Source organism: Cydia amplana, chromosome 4, assembly GCF_948474715.1.
Source record: "Cydia amplana chromosome 4, ilCydAmpl1.1, whole genome shotgun sequence".
NCBI classification, from domain to species: Eukaryota; Metazoa; Arthropoda; class Insecta; order Lepidoptera; family Tortricidae; genus Cydia; species Cydia amplana.
In genome coordinates, this window is record NC_086072.1 from 18,060,681 (window position 1) to 18,078,398 (window position 17,718).

At 39.0% G+C, this 17,718-nt stretch overlaps 1 protein-coding gene and 1 long non-coding RNA gene across 2 annotated transcripts in view; both read right to left on the reverse strand.

The window, feature by feature from the left end:
* Positions 1–17,718, reverse strand: part of LOC134647354 (uncharacterized) — a 444,045-nt gene that overhangs the window by 173,666 nt on the left and 252,661 nt on the right. The gene's annotated exons all lie outside the window — the stretch shown is intronic.
* The window catches only part of LOC134647349 (protein scarlet-like), a 32,241-nt gene that overhangs the window by 4,204 nt on the left and 10,319 nt on the right, over positions 1–17,718 (reverse strand). Inside the window, exons 5-11 of the mRNA XM_063501686.1 lie at positions 17,209–17,361; positions 16,032–16,270; positions 4,581–4,791; positions 3,969–3,997; positions 3,762–3,867; positions 3,380–3,610; positions 2,099–2,234 (exon numbers count right to left, since the gene is read on the reverse strand). Of these exons, the coding sequence (XP_063357756.1) occupies positions 2,099–2,234; positions 3,380–3,610; positions 3,762–3,867; positions 3,969–3,997; positions 4,581–4,791; positions 16,032–16,270; positions 17,209–17,361 (1,105 nt within the window). The remainder of the gene's footprint in view (positions 1–2,098; positions 2,235–3,379; positions 3,611–3,761; positions 3,868–3,968; positions 3,998–4,580; positions 4,792–16,031; positions 16,271–17,208; positions 17,362–17,718) is intronic.

The window sequence follows — 17,718 nt, forward strand, 5'->3', positions numbered from 1 at the left end:
ACATATTACATCATTCGTAAGAACATTTTCGCATGAAGACAGCTTAGGTATTGCAATATCTAATTCGGCTAACCATTGCCGCCCTAATAAACTAGTCGTACCTCTCTGATGGACATATAAATTCAAATTTTTATCTATGTTTTTGTACTGCACATTGCCTACAATAAAACCTAATAACGGTTTCGTTACGGTACCATCATAAAACTTTAAAGACATATTACATGGCTGTAAGGGTACATCTTTAAACAAGGTGTCATACGTCTGTTTACTTATACATGTTAAGGCTGTACCCGTATCAATTTCAAAGGTCATTAACTTATTATTAACCATAACTTGTATCCTTACCGGTTTGTATTTGTCGAGGCTCATTTGGTAAATGGGCTCCTCGCTTCCTTCGTTTACCCCGAACGGTATCTCCTCCTGGTCCAGCTGGCCATCTTCAATCACCCAGTGCACCCGCGAGTTTCCCCAGCTGTTTCTAGCGCGACCACCGCGCGCTCCGCTGCCGCCGGGCGTGGCCGCTGTTCCCGGCCCACGGGTGGCTCCGCTTCGGCCATAACCGGCTGAAGCCCTTGTCCCGCCACCCCTAGCACTACTTCTAGGCGAAGAAGAGGCCTGTTCGCGTATTCCGTTGGCCATGGTTGGACACATGCGACGCAAATGCCCCTTTACATTACACCGACTACACACGTAACTGTTAAATTTGCAGTGAGCCTGTTCATGACGGAAATCACCGCACGCCATGCATCCCGCCGCTGCCGAACGAACATTATGTACTGCTGCAGTCTCTGTTGTCGAGCCACTTGCGGCTGCCCCGCCGCCTCCCCCCTCGACCGCTACCGAATCCCGCTCGGCCGCTTCCAGAGATAACGCTAATGACACTGATTTCGCAAAATTTATTTCACCTTCCGCAAACAATCGCTGCCTTATAAGATCACTTGACAACCCGCACACAAACTGATCACGCATATTATCGTCTAACGTCGTTTTGAAATCACAAAACCGTGCCATCTTTTTTAACTCCGCCACGTACTGCGCCACTGTTTGACCTTTGACCTGTCGGTACTGACGAAATCTGAACCGTTCTGCTAGCACCGAAGGAGTTGGTTGCAGATGTTTTTCCATTACCTCCACAACTTGTTTAAAGGTCAGCTCGGCCGGCTTCTTAGGGCTACACAAATTCACCATTAATTCGTAAGCTGTCTCACCGACTACCGAAATCAATGTCGGTAACTTCCGCTCATCTTTCACGTCGTTGACGACAAAGTAGCTCTCCAGCCTGTCACAGTATGATCTCCAGCTACCACTTTGGACGTCGAACTCCCTGATTTTCCCCACCGACATTTTGATTTAAATAATATCCTCGTCAGCCACTGATAAATAAAAGACGGCGTGTGCGGAGTAGTACGTATATTTCTAGACAGATCGGCCTAGCTTCGACCCACCCTCAAGTACAATTCTATTAATTTGTATATACCCCCATATTCAATACCCAACACTAGTGTGTTAGCGCTAACTGTACATTTTTCTCTCCTGTGGGCAATAGTTCTTCTGGGCATGTAAGTAATGATTTTATCATAGTTCTCTAAATAAAAGGAGGACCTTTTCACGTGGATAAGGGTTAAATAAGAAAATTAACCTTTATAGCCCTTAACTCTTGTGTATGTCTACAGGAAAGACGATAACACAGTAATCTGTTTGACTTTAGCTGTCTTGAAGATGTATGTCGTAGTGTCGATTTGTCGCGTTGGTTTATGTGTGTTCTCAATATATATATTGCAAAGCATATGGTCATAAATATGACAATCTTTTTGGTCCTCTCATCCAATATTGTAGGTCAGCTGCGTTAGACTCAATTACACAGGCTGTACATAAATATTAATAACCCTTAAAATGATATAAATTAATAAATGGACGTCTTTTGTCATCAACATTCAACATATTCCACAATTTATCCAATATTGGTCAATAATCTCTTTCCAGGATCTACTGCAGTGCAGTAGCTTATATTAAGATCTGAGTTTCGATGCAAAATGTGTCGACACTTTAAGGTAACGGCAACCAAAAATTGTTGTATATAAGTACATTTAGTACTAACCGTAAGCGTTGGCGTAGTTGGCACAGAGAATACAAACGAAACAGAAGCCGAGCCAGCCCATGAACCCGCCATGCAGCCCGGCCACGCAGAACACCAGCGACGCGAAGAGCGTTGGCTCAATTACAGCGCGGGGGATCTGAAACAACATGTCATTTAACACATTCGGTGCCGAAAACCCGACTATCGGGTATTTTATGATTTCGTTCCCAGTACGGATATGATGGTCGTTCTTGTCTACGTGACAGCGTGATAAAACGGTGTCCGTCACTTTCTTTCCCACGGTGTTAAACAGTGACAGTTATTTTATCACGTGGATAAAGATGGATAAAGCTATCCATAATAGGCTGGCAGTACGGATATGATGCTCGTTCTTGTCTACGTGACAGCGTGATAAAACGGTGTCCGTCACTTTCTTTCCCACGGTGTTAAACAGTGACAGTTATTTTATCACGTGGATAAAGATGGATAAAGCTATCCATAATAGGCTGGCAGGCCGGATGACCCGATAGTCGGGATCGTCTACAGCTTAATATGACGAAATTTTTGTGGCCTGGCGCGGATGTCTTGTTTGGCTGGGTGGCAATGAATGTGTTAAATAAGTGAGCACATTTCTGACGTAGGTATGCGTGAAGTAACAAATCTTTCAGCCTTTTCAATGTGGTTTTTTAACCGTACTAAGATGAACGCAGATAGCGAGGCGCGGAATTTTATGTAGAAAGATTGAAGGGATAGGTTATATCGTGAGTTTGCAAAATGACAAAAAAATATAGAAATATAATAAAAATCAGCCAGCTTCGATTTTCTATGAAATCCTACATTCCTAGTTTGACAGTAAGCGCCATTACGACATAATCATTAGGTACCTCGTAATCATTATGTTGCAATCAATGATTCATACATAACCTAAGTTAATTCATAATTTTATTCATCGATTAGGCAGTAATTGTTTTATAATGGACACAGTTAAACTTGGTGATGATATCGTCAACAATGCTTCATTTGATTGATCTGACGATTTCATGAATTGCGTCATTTAAGTCGGATTTCACTGATTCATGTCAGTAGCTAAATTTTCAATCATAATAAGCAATAAAGCTATTTAGTTAAAAAATATTAGTACCTAGTTACAAACCTCAAAAATGGGGATGGAACAACTTTTAGGTTTTCCTATATATATATATAGGTTATATTTTCCTTAAGAATTTCTGCACTTTTCTAATTCCTAATGAACTAATGAAAGCTATTACATGGGTGAACCTAATGAAGACCAACAAAACTTACCCAAAATATCATCTTCGAAAGATAATAAGGCGTCGGCGAGTACAGTCCACTCGCAGTTTCTCTCAGCAAGATCGGCACTTCACTGGGGAACGTGATAAAGACAGCATAGATGAAGAGAAATATAGTCTCCGTGATCGTCAGGTACAGAAGACCCTCTACGTTTTGGATGTCTCGCTGGTCCAGCTCTTCGAAGTGGCCCATGTAGGGAATGGATATGATTAGACCGACGAACTGTGGAAGACAAATCATTGTGTGATTGTGTGATTTTCCCAGCAATTTTGTCTGTGGCTTATGTTTGTAGCTCATGTCAATCGTGTTCTATTACTAATATCTAAAAGTTGTTTAAGTCTGCGTGTTGAAAATTATAGCAGTATTTATTTACCAAGAGTAGTACGAATTCTGCTATCCATATTGAGCTATTGTGCTTTATTGTTTGAATGTTCCTCCACATCAGCCAGTAGAACTGAACGAAATAATTAACTTTGACTCTGCAACAAAAGATGACAAATGAATAAAAACTAAGGCAATATTTAATCGCACTTGAGGAAATAAACATTTAATCGGACTTGAAGAGATAATTTATACTTACAGAGTGACGTATCTATCGAAATATTCATTCTGAAAATAACAACAATAGTTTGTTAACGATTGTATTACTTACAAGATTTAATTTAGTCCGTGATCTGAATGTCTTATCGTATATACCTAGTCTGTGATCTAAATGTCTTACACATATAGTCACGATGGATCTATATCTGAATCCCTAAAGTCTTTTCTCCTATCTTCGCATTCCCTAATATTGTTTGTCATAATGATCAGTTGCCCTAACACTAAAAACCCTAATTTTGTTTTCCCTAATTATTGATTACTTATCCTAATGTTATTAAGCATATTTTCTTTTTTGCGAGGGTCGCAGTTCTAACCCTAACCTAACCCACTTTTGTGGCAGCAAGTTCTAAAACCTAACCATTTTTCAGAACCTTATATTATGGAAAATAATCGTTATGACAATTGATCGTTAGGGCATGTGCCCATTAGGACAAACCAGTTAGGGCAAGTGACTTTAGGACAAACGTTGTTAGGGATTCAGAATGACACCCGTCACGATCTATTTTTCCGGTGATGGTGTACCAATTTACAAAATCAAACGTGAATGGCTTTTTCTACATTTTGTTTGAATGAAAGAAGAAATAATACTCACTTTTCCATCTAAAGTGCCATTAAAATATTCTAACTCGTCTGTCACATCTCCGACTTTAGCGTCAATCTCCGCCGCGATGTCAGACCTTTGGTATTCATCGCAAATCTTCCTTATTCGGTCTCGGCTTTCGAACTCTTTGTCAAGCTGGATGCCGAGTAGAGAGACGTAGTATTCTGCTGCGTTGAAGCCTACGGGGCATTTGTAGCCTAACCTGTCGAATATAAAGAATCTCAGTTAGTATGTAGGTAGTTTAATTACACAATGGAAACAAAAAACTAACACGTACCTACCAAGGCATTGTATTATACATATTATTTATAATGGAAGTGGCAAAAGTCTTCAGCATTCTTTGAGATTAAAGTATGGAATGCTAGCACAAAGTACGCGGAAGTCATAAAACAAACGAAGAGAAAGACAGATTGATTCAACTTCAAACTTCAACTTCAACTTGATTGTAAAGTATGTCTTTATTTGAAGGGCCCTTTTGATCTAAATGTTATAATATAAGAACCTGAAAATTAATAGTATGCTTGTAGGCTTGAATAGAAACGAGACTTAATCGTACGGCTTAATTTAGACAATTGCGGAAAACGAAATTCCGTCATGGAATTTAGTCAAAGGAATACCGCATGAAGACCTCATATTACTTAGGTGTCTTTGAACACCGAACCGAAATTAATTTACACTAATTTACATGAAATGTTTACTAGCGCAAGTTCGTTATATTATGTACACACGTATATTATGTCGAATATTGAAATTCTAGTATGTGTAGTCCGTGCGGAAAGAGAAGAGTCGTGGAATGTATTTGGTCCCATACATTCCACGACTCTTCTCTTTCCGCACAGGCTCTAGATATAGGTAATGTAGGTACCTACATTATACCTACACCACACCACATATATAATATTAATTAATTAATAACAATCGGTAAATTTAGTTCACTGGGTGAAACAAATTCATATTTATTTAATGGTGGCATGGTGGTGGTTTCATGTGAAATTACACGACACCGATGAACATACATAAACATAATATATAATGTTGTATACCAAAATCAAAAGTTCCTCTCCGTATATATTTTTTTTAGGTTTAAGCCTACAAATACTGCTAAAATTATAATACTAATTCGTTTAATAAATCGTTTTTTTTTTATATTTAAAAAGTCATACCTTTGTTCTTTGCTTAAACTAAAAATACTAACGCAAACTAAAAATACTAACTCAAATTAAAAAGTTTTAAAAAAGTCCACGCTATTTTGACAAAAAAAAACCTCTAAGTATTTTTACATTGGAATTCGATAAAGCATACCGCTAGCTAGAGCAATTCCAGCGTCGGATGTCGTAAATGGAAACATCGGCTCACTCAAACAAGATTTTTATTGATGTATATTTCCGAGGGAAAGAAGAGGTCAACACCAAATGATCCGAGGGCCTACGTGACTTCTAAGGTACCATAGATTTCGAAATTCTATCAAATATTTGAATACGCTGTTAAACTGCTTTGTTTATGGCCAATTAAAAGTTGATATTTGATGAAACTTTGAATTACTATTTAATTACATTGACCATAAATCGGTTTTACTAAAGGTTTGTTGTTTTTATACCTATTTACTTATTAGGTATACTAATAATTTTTGAAATAATTGTCATTTTTGGTAAGTAGGGTCGGTTGTTCATCAGTTAGCCACAAGTACACAAATAGCCAAGCGAATATCTGGCGAACGCGACGTTACCGCTTGGTGCAACCAAGGGCATTAGATACCTAAGCACTTGCCTGCCCTACTCCCCAGTTAATTGCTCGCTCGCTTCATTTACGAACGAGGGGGGGGGGGGTCGGTCATTTAACCAAAATCTGATGTCGAACATTTAGCCATAGCTAGTCATATTAAAACGTAATATAAATATTATTTTTGATAAAAACAAGCTGGAATCATAGCAAAACTATTACATATAAATATGGAAACTAGTTACAACAAATAAACAGATGTACTACAGAACTACCATGATAATTACATAGTGTAGGCGATAGTTCCTTATTTCATGTCTAATGTAAGTTTAGGTATAATCTTAAATTTATTTCTAGTATTAAGAAATCCAAAGACTTCTTTACAATGTAAACTATATGTAGTTTCAAAAAATCCCTGGCTACTCATTATGTCATTGTATTAGTCATAATTTTAATTAATAAGGTTTATTTGTGCATACTAACTCCATCTGTTGAGTGTAACACACTTTATTGTGAATATTTAAAAATAAAGTCACAGAGGGCGCTGGCGTGTATACTTAACCTAAAACATATGGCGAATTTACCGTTACCTATCTGCTCACCACGCGACACGCGAGCACTCTCTCATATTTTCACTTCAAAAACCTAGTAATTCGTCTTTTCATATGTTACAAACTTGTAATTTTTACGGTTAATCACCATGTTACAAAATGTTGATTTTTGGGGATAATATATGAGTAAAAATATTTTATTTTATTGTTTTAGTATTATATAGCGTTGTAATTAATGAAAACTGCGTTCTTAAATGTGTGGGGCTTATTGTTTTTAAATAATTAAAATTATTTAATTTTGTGATTAAATGTGTGCAACTTGGTTAACTGTAGAACACACCCCTGGTTAATACTGTCATATAGGGTGGACACTATTACCCGAATTCCATTTTTTTCTAAAAGCACAATAATGGCAAACCTATAAGGAAAATAAAAAAAATCTTGAATGCTGTAGCCAATTAAATAGTCTATCCATTAATGTTCGCAATTATTTATTTAAATTGATAATTTGCGAGATATGACCGCTCGAAAAAAGGGTGGTTAACTGATGAACAACTCACCCTAATCATTTTCGACACTTGGTAATTTTCGGTAAGTGTTCCAACTATAGGTACCTACCCTAATTCCAAAATCGCATAAAGTAATAAATTTATTACTTATAGTTTGTCAAAGGACTGTCTCATTTCAAACATAGACAGAGAGAATCATACTATCCTTGTCTTACACTTGTACTAGCACCCAAAATAAAAGGATGAGTATAGTTTTTCTGTTTCGTAGTTCTTATCTTACTGACTGAAAAATTGGTTTGACCAACTATAAGTAAGTAGCAACTATGTATAACAATTATTTAATCGTAACGAGCGACATGTTTTTAATGTTGTAGATTCGTAATAATGTACTTAATTAAGTACTAACTAGATTTTTTGCGACTGTAGTCGTAATACCGATCTATTCTATCTTGGTTGCTTTTTTAGGGTTCCGTACCCAAAGGGTAAAAACGGGACCCTATTACTAAGACTCCGCTGTCCGTCCGTCCGTCCGTCCGTCCGTCCGTCTGTCACCAGGCTGTATCTCACGAACCGTGATAGCTAGACAGTTGAAATTTTCACAGATGATGTATTTCTGTTGCCGCTATAACAACAAATACTAATAATCTTTAATAGAAAAAAACCGACTTCTCTAACTACTAGCCTAACCCACTTAACGGAGCACCGTTAAGTGGGTTAGGCTAGTAGTAGTATAAGCATATACTTTATTTGGTAATATGTATACATTTTATGGTAATCATAGTGGTTGATTTAGTTTAGGTATCATAGTGGTTTTCCGGGTCAAGGTCCGGGTCTGGGTCCGAGTCCGAGTACGGGTCCGAGTCCGGAGTCCGGGGCCCAATCCAAGTCAAAATCGAAATTGAAAATCACAAAACGTGTACTATGCGTCGTTGAGGAGTTCTGTTCTGATCATCATCAGCAGTTCCACTTCATCAAATGCCACAGTTTTTAATGTAAATGCTTGATTTTCTGATGAAAATATATAAAATTCTATACGGATGCCTTTAAGATTTGAGAAGTTCCCTCGATTCCTCATGGATACCATGTTCAGGACTTGAGATTGACATAAATGTGCCTAAAAACCTAACTTGCTTAACAAACATAACGAAAAGGACAAATCGCCAAATGCGAGCTATGCGTCGTTGAAGAGTTCCGTTATGATCATCATCAGCAGTTCCACTTCATCAAATGCGACAGTTTTTAATGAAAATGCTCGATTTTCTGATGAAAATACAAAAATCTCTATACGCATGCCTTTAAGATTGGAGGAGTTCCCTCGATTCCTCGTGGATCCCATCATCAGAACTCGAGCTTGACAAAATTGTGGCTTAAAAACTTAACTTGCTTAACAAACATAACGAAGAGGACAAATCGCCAAACGTGAACTATGCGTCGTTGAAGAGTTCTGTTCTGATCATCATCAGCAGTTCCACTTCATCAAATGTCACTTTTTTTTATGTATATGCTTGATTTGTTGATGAAAATACAAAAATCTCTATACGCATGCCTTTAAGATTTGAGGAGTTCCCTCGATTCCTCATGGATCCCATCATCAGCACTCGAGCTTGACAAAAATGTAGCTTAAAAACTTAACTTGCTTAACAAACATAACGAAGAGGACAAATCGTCAGACGTGTGCTATGCATCGTTGAAGAGTTCCGTTCTGATCATCATCAGCAGTTCCACTTCATCAAATGTCACTTTTTTGAATGTATATGCTTGATTTATTGATAAAAATACAAAAATCACTATATGTGTGCCTTTAAGATTTGAGGAGTTCCCTCGATTCCTCATGGATCCCATCATCAGAACTGGGTTTTGACAAAAACGGGACCAATCTGTATGCATATACATACAATCAAAAAAATTATTTTCAAAATCGGTCCAGTAATGACGGAGATATGGAGTAACAAACATAAAAAAAAAAAAAAAACATACAACCGAATTGATAACCTCCTCCTTTTAGATTTGGAAGTCGGTTAAAAACAGAATAAAATAAAGATTTAAGTGGGGCTCCCATACAACAAACGTGATTTTTGACCGAAGTTAAGCAACGTCGGACGGGGTCAGTACTTGGATGGGTGACCGTTTTTTTGCTTGTTTTGCTCTATTTTTTGTTGATGGTGCGGAACCCTCCGTGCGCGAGTCCGACTCGCACTTGGCCGGTTTTTTCATTCAGGCAACCAACCAACCACCAACCAACTGAACCAAGTTTATATAAATAAAGGAGAAAGGTACATAAAATATGACACAGAGCAGCAGAGACGACTATTAATACAATCAACTTAACCGATTTACTTTTATTGTCATCTGACATTAATAGTTTTATGGTAGTTTGGTTGATTTTTATAGCACTAAATGGTGTACCCTCCTAAGGCCCAAAGTCCTACCTAGTACCTATTCAGTTCGATGTCATTTAAACCATGTTCAATTGGAACAGAGTCGCTTTTGCTTTGTTTCGTTCAATTTCAAACAACGCAAAATCAACTCTATTTCCTATAATTTACATAGGTTTAAATTTCAGTGGCAAATTTTGGATGATTCGTTTGTAGGTATGGCTGGGCCTTAGGAGGGTATTGCCCAGAAAAGAAAGAATAGTTTAGTTTTATTTCGTCTGTGATGGTGTCTACGCTGGCAGGCGTTAGGCATCACTTTGGCAAAACTTGAAAAAATGATAACCTAGATTTAAAATTTCGACTAGATCCTAGTATATTCAGTCCTGGGAAATGACTTGTAGTATTGTAGTAGAAGAACAATCGACCTAAAGATAGTAGTACCTCTACATAAGAGCTAGGTATATTTAATTAACCGGTTTAAAATGGTGATATTTAGAAACACGTTACGAACGCATCAATATAATATCTGATTAATTATAGAATTTATCAGGTTTGTTTTTTTAGGATATTAAGGTTCAATGTAGGTACTAATGATTTATTTCCTTACAGCATATAATGAATTAGCTAGCCTTAGCTATTTTCTGCAAAGAAAAGTTAATTGTTTTTTTCGTTACGTTTCTCTAAAATCAAAATAAAATAATCTATATGAAAAAGTGCATAGTCACTTTATGAATGGAATGCAGGCTCATTTAGATAGCTGTAATTAGAAGACTTTGTGATAATCTCTTTAACTTTAAGGTATAAATAAATAAAAATTCGGGACTTTCTTTCATAAGTTCTCCTCTAAAAATTCTCCCATTATACCATATAATAAAAATTCCTATTGAATTCTTCACTGTCAGAACACTAAACTCAATACCCCACGTCATCAAATAAGTCACAAGTCAGATTTCCCACCCTACTTATTCATCAGATTCATCTTCAACAGTAGGAAATTATTCAAGGGGGCTGTAATACTGGAATATTGCCTGTTAGCTGAAACGGTCGCGCAATAACGGATCCTAGATCTGAATTGCTATTTTACCCTGAACGTATATGCACTATCAGTCACACTGACATGTGAAAATTTGCATATCTTATTGAAAAGACGTAAGCACAGAATAAATAATAGTACTACCGTACAGAAAGGACACTTCCTACAAAACCGAAGTTTGACAGCGATTCAGGGACGAATCATGCTATCTCTTTCTAATATAAGTATGGCACTATCCCTTTCGGCTATTTAGGGTTGTTTAAATTCTAGTCATTATCTCATCTGTGGTCGTGCACGCAAAGGGACGTCAAGTTGTTTCAACCCTAATACCTACTTGCTCGGAGCAATGCTGAGCCGAATGGAGCCGACTTTGCCCGAAAGGAGAAAGTGTCTCCCCACTGACGTAAGGTCCACCGATGGTTAGTTAAGAGGGGTTTAAAGTCACGAAATTAGTAGGAAAGAAAAGATATTAGCCGCAGCAGTAATGCAGCTGCAGTTGCCATCCGAATGTCACCTTTTAATGATATCTTAGGTAATTATGTATAAGATTTATAAAACTGGCCATGTAAATACTATAATATATATGCATGTTAGCAATAATCAAGTAGGTATAGCAACTTAATTGTAATATTTCTACGCCGGTAGATGCAGAATATGACGCACTTATTGTAATTTGACCATCATTGTATCTACCATATTCTAAGAAATAAACATTTGTATTTGTATTTTGTATAAATTAGGAAAATAAGTTTTTGGCAAATATTTCATTTCTAGTACAGTCGCCATCAGATATATCGGAGCGGCTTAGGCGCTCACAAATATCTGAACACGCCTCTATTGTCGCGGCGTTAGAGTGTGTGTTCATATATGGTGAGCACTAGAGATGCAACGGATAGTTGTTTGGCCAGATACCGGATACCGGATATCCGGCCTGGACACTGGCCGAATATCCGGTATCCGGCCGCCGGATATTCGGCCGGCGGAACTATACTTATATTTTGAGTTTTGCAGGTGCGCGTCGTGCAGGTTTCGACCTGTTTTGTAGTGAACGTTCGCGCGGACACATTTCTAGAATAGTAACGAGTTTTATCATGTCATTACGTACATAGTGAGTTCGTTTATAGTTTTTTAGATCCCATTTTTTACCCCAAAAAAATTAAAAAAATCAAAAAAATTAAAAATTTTACTATCCGGTATCCGGCCGGATAGTAGGTCATTATCCGGTATCCGGCCGGATACTAAAATAACGGCCGGATAGGCCGGATACCGGATAGTAACCGGATATCCGGTGCATCTCTAGTGAGCACCTTGGCCGCTCCGATATATCTGATGGCGACTGTACAAGCTTTTATAGCATGGGTCAAATGTGACTTGTAAGATTTGACCCGTACAAACATACATAATGTAGATTAGATATTGTACTTACATTGCAAGTTAAATAAAAGCTTGTAATAAATTCGGTCAAGATAATGAAGCGCTTGAAATGCTTTTGAAATGTTTGTGTAACATGATCCGTTCGTAACCAAGGTTCATGCCCTTTAAGCCTATAATTTAAGCCTTAAGCCTCTTTATGACCTAAAGGTCAAACACAAACTGACTGTTGAAAAATACTATCATTAAAATGTCTTGGAGATGAAATAATAATTACTGAATCCTAACAAAGACAAATGAAAGCAATTTCATGTCCGTTTTTTACAGCGCTCGAGACAAGTTTTCATTTATTTCTTCGGTTTTGCCTCGAGTTCTAAATACAAGTATTAATAAAATTTCATTGAAATTGCAGGAAAGAGTCTTTGTAGTTTTTAATAGAACTGGGGATTAATATCAGCGGTTTTATATTTGCATGTTTACCAAATGTTTACAGTATTTTTTTTAAAGTGAAAACTTCTTTAGCGGCGCTGTGCACTTTTTGTGATGGGGAAAAAATGTTAAACTCGCGACAGGTCACGTGACCGTAAGATTCGTAAGACGTAAGACGGACACGTGACCTGATCGAAAAACTGTTAGGTACAATGTCATTGAGTTTTCACTTCTGCCGGCACTCCCGGAGTGCAACCCGTTGCTTTTTTTGTCTATAATGAATCTGTTTTTATTAAGCCTAGTATAAAATCTTTAACGAATTTAAATCGCCATCGCCAGTGATCGAATGAGAACAGGGTGTCAAGGTGACAATCTCTTGACAACGAAATGCTTCGTAGACTGCTTCGTAGTGTTTCTCTATCACGAAATCTATGAAAGCATATTACTTAGTGGGACAGACGCTACGGAGCTATGGAGCGTAACAAACGATTGGCATTTTAGCTACGCACCCTGGTAACACACAATCTATCGAATTAAGGATTTAGCACAGTTAAAATAAAATTAAATATGTTTTCTTTAGCCTCCTGTCGACCGGCGTCCTACACGTAGTCAATTTGACAGACTTAAATATAAGCAGACAAATGAAACGTCGGCCCCTATTTCACCACGGTGACAATTGTCGACATCACTGTTACTAACGTCACAGGCCTCCATAGACTACGGTAACCGCTTACCCTCGGACGGGCGGAGTGCTTGTTTGCCACCAACACATTAATTAAAAAAAAACTCCATTATATCGCCAATAAATAAGTAGGTACTTATTTTGCGAAGCTAATGACAATTGTCACAAGAAACACGTACAATTGTCACGAAATTCCGACACGGAACTCATTTCCTGTCAAGAATTACCGAAAGTTCTATTAAATCGTGTGACAATTGTCATCATCATCATCATAAATTTCGAAAGACCTATTTTTGCCGATATAATAAAGTTTTTTTTTTATAATACAATGATGGTGGCAAACAGGAGTACGGCCCGCCCGATGGTAAGCAGTAACCGTTGCCCATGGATGCCTGTGACGTCAGCAACAGTGACATTTGTCGAATTGTCGCACCTGTCGCCGTGGTGAAATAGGGGCCTGGTCGTCAGGAGGTTAAAAAAAGTAATATCAACTTTCAACTAACCGCTCTAGTGCTTCTACACGTTAATTAAAACTTTGCGATAGACGCGGTAAAAGTTATCTCTATCTAGATAGCTTTTACCTCTCTTTTTTTAGTTTCCGACCTTTTCCAACCAGAACCGGTTAAGCGTGAGTCGCGCGATAGTGTCACATTCCCCGCAGAAGCCACCCAAAAAGGTTACTTGACACCTACTGTTGGTATTGGGTTTCAAATTGTTATTTAATTTTAATCCTATTAATTATTTTTATAACAATTCAAACTGTTCACAGTTGTCAACTTGTCATCATTATTTTGTATTATTGATTTTTAGGGTTCCGTAACCTCAAAAGGAAAAAACGGAACCCTTATAGGATCACTCGTGCGAGTCGTGCGTCTGGCTGTCCGTTCTCCGAAACGACCGGACCAATTAAGTTGAAATTTAGCACATATATGTAACTTTGTGACCCAAAGATGGACGTGTAACGTAAATAAATGAATTTTAAATATGGAGGCCATTTTTGGGGGGTTAATAAGAAAATTAAAAAATAAAGTTTTTCAAATTATATCGTGTTTACTTATCAAATGAAACTAATGAAAGAGCTCTCTCTTATAAGAATCTCAAATATTTTTTTTTTATAATTTTAGGATAAATAGTTTAGCAGTTATTCAAGAAAATAGGCAATAAATGACCCCCCTCCCCTTATCTCCTAAACTACTGGGTCTAAAATTTTGAAAAAAATACACAAAATAGTTCTTTACCTATAGATGACAGGAAAACCTATTAGAAATGTGCAGTCAAGCGTGAGTCGGACTTAATGTACGGAACCTTTGGAACGCGAGTCCGACTCAAGGGTGACCGATTTTATTGTCTCGAGGTAAATTTTATCATATTTATGGAGCTATAAAGCTGCTGGTAATGCTGCATGTAGGTGTTTCTTCGCCAAACGCTTTATACAAATTGATAAATATAAGGTGTAGGTACTTTTAGGACTTTTACATGCCTATTTAAATTTTACTTCCTAACTTACGTTCCAGAGGCCAATTGGTACACTGAGCATTTGACCAGCTGCCCACGACATACCTCCTGAGTCGTAACACTTGTCCATATAGTTGGCAAGCAAAGAAGTGATCAGCTTGCTCAATCGTCTCATGGAACGCGGTCCTTCCGGCAGCCAATAGAACCACTTAGTGGAACAATTCGAACGTTCCAGAAGCCGGTTGATGCACCGAACATATGACTAGCTTCCCACGACTAACCTCCTGAGTCGTAACACTTGTCCATATAGTTGGTTGGAATAAAAAAGTACTCACGAAGCAAAGAAGTGATCAGCTTGCTCAATCGTCCCATGGAACGCGGTCCTTCCGGCAGCCAATAGAACCACTTGGTAGAATAATTCGAATGTTCCAGAAGCCGGTTGGTGTACCAAGCATATGACCAGCTGCCCACGACGTGCCTCCTGAATCGTAACACCTGTCCATGTAGATGGTTAGATTGAAAAAGTACTCACGAAGCAAAGAAGTGATCAGCTTGCCCAATCGTCCCATGGAACGCGGTCCTTCCGGCAGCCAATAGAACCACTTGGTAGAATAATTCGAATGTTCCAGAAGCCGGTTGGTGTACCGAGCATATGACCAGCTGCCCACGACGTGCCTCCTGAATCGTAACACCTGTCCATGTAGATGGTTAGATTGAAAAAGTACTCACGAAGCAAAGAAGTGATCAGCTTGCCCAATCGTCCCATGGAACGCGGTCCTTCCGGCAGCCAATAGAACCACTTGGTAGAATAATTCGAATGTTCCAGAGGCCAGTTGATGCACCGAACATATGACTAGCTTCCCACGACTTACCTCCTGAGTCGTAACACCTGTCCATGTCGTTGGTTTGATTAAAAAAAACTCACGAAGCAAAGAAGTGATCAGCTTGCTCAATCGTCCCATGGAACGCCGTTCGTCCCGCAGCCAATAGAACCACTTGGTGGAACAATTCGAACGTTCCAGAAGCCGGTTGGTGTACCGAGCATATGACCAGCTGCCCACGACGTGCCTCCTGAATCGTAACACCTGTCCATGTAGATGGTTAGATTGAAAAAGTACTCACGAAGCAAAGAAGTGATCAGCTTGCCCAATCGTCCCATGGAACGCGGTCCTTCCGGCAGCCAATAGAACCACTTGGTAGAATAATTCGAATGTTCCAGAGGCCAGTTGATGCACCGAACATATGACTAGCTTCCCACGACTAACCTCCTGAGTCGTAACACCTGTCCATGTCGTTGGTTTGATTAAAAAAAACTCACGAAGCAAAGAAGTGATCAGCTTGCTCAATCGTCCCATGGAACGCGGTCCTTCCGGCAGCCAATAGAACCACTTGGTGGAACAGTTCGAACGTTCCAGAAGCCGGTTGGTGTACCGAGCATATGACCAGCTTTCCTCCGGCGGCCAGCCTTCGTAGTCGTGCCACTACGGCGTTGGCTGCCCAGCTGTCGAGGCCGGTCGTTGGCTCGTCGCAGAAGAGGATGGGCGGGTCGTTTAGGAGCTGAAAGGTATACATTATTTTGAGATCCATACATAAGAGCAATAAAAATGGGAACTAAAATATTATTTTAGGTTAGGGTGAGATGTGAGATAATGTTTTATGACGTAATGCCTAAGGACGTAATAATTATTAACATAAAGAAAAAACCGGCCAAGTGCGAGTCGGACTCGCGCACGGAGGGTTCTGCACCATCAACAAAAAATAGATCAAAACAAGCAAAAAAAACGGTCACCCATCCAAGTACTGACCCCGCCCGACGTTGCTTAACTTCGGTCAAAAATCACGTTTGTTGTATGGGAGCCCCACATAAATTTTATTTTATTCTGTTTTTAGTATTTGTTGTTATAGCGGCAACAGAAATACATCATCTGTGAAAATTTCAACTGTCTAGCTATCACGGTTCGTGAGATACAGCCTGGTGACAGACGGACGGACGGACGGACGGACGGACGGACGGACGGACGGACAGCGGAGTCTTAGTAATAGGGTCCCGTTTTTACCCTTTGGGTACGGAACCCTAAAAAGAAAAAGAAACTAATCTCAGTGTGACTAGTTGATCCCTGAATCTGGTGCGGTGCTGTGAAGTGTCAAGTAGTGTCAACTTTACTGCGTAACAGCAGAGCTACTATTTGCAATTGCAGTTTTAATGTTATACCTTATTAATGTATAGTACCACAGTACCTACTCTGTTTAATGAAATAGATACCTACTTAATATGAAAATAATCGTTTTTATTTCCCATAACTTTACTATATTCACTAGTATGTATACATAGTTCGTTTTGACTTAGAAAAATTATTAGGGAGGGCATCCATCACATAAGACGCGCCCCCCCCCCCCCCTAGCCCCCAGGGTAAGCGGACTAGTATAGCGATTAACTGATATCTGGGGGCACGGCCGTGCCCCTGCCAAGACGAGACAAAGGGCAAAGGCATTACCTGTACAGCCAAGGCGACTCGCTTCCTCTCTCCTCCGGAGAGTGCCTTCAGCTTGGTCCTGTTGCAGTTGACGACTCCCAACTCTTCAAGAAGCTGGTGGATTCTTCTAGTTCTCACTGCAGATGATGATCGCTTGTCCATCATGAGTCGAGCCTGGGTAAGAAGTAAATTTTAATTATTGAATTGTGACCAAAATGTTAATACATAGGTACAACAAAAGAGTTATTGATTACAAGAGAAACGAAGTCTAAGAACTCTAAGAATAAAACATGGCCCAAGTCACAGGGCGGACACGCCATATATCAAAAATGATTTGCGTTTATATGTGTGCGCGGCACGTCTGTACACGCGTCATTGTGTATCTGACGGACTTCTGGCATGCTCTCAGTAGACCGACTTACGCACACATTCATGTCGTGGCCAGTCGCGGGGCGAGGAAATCCGAACCGGGGCGGGGCGGTGCGTGTACATTCTGTATGATAATACTATTACTTATTCTGTGCCCAAGTT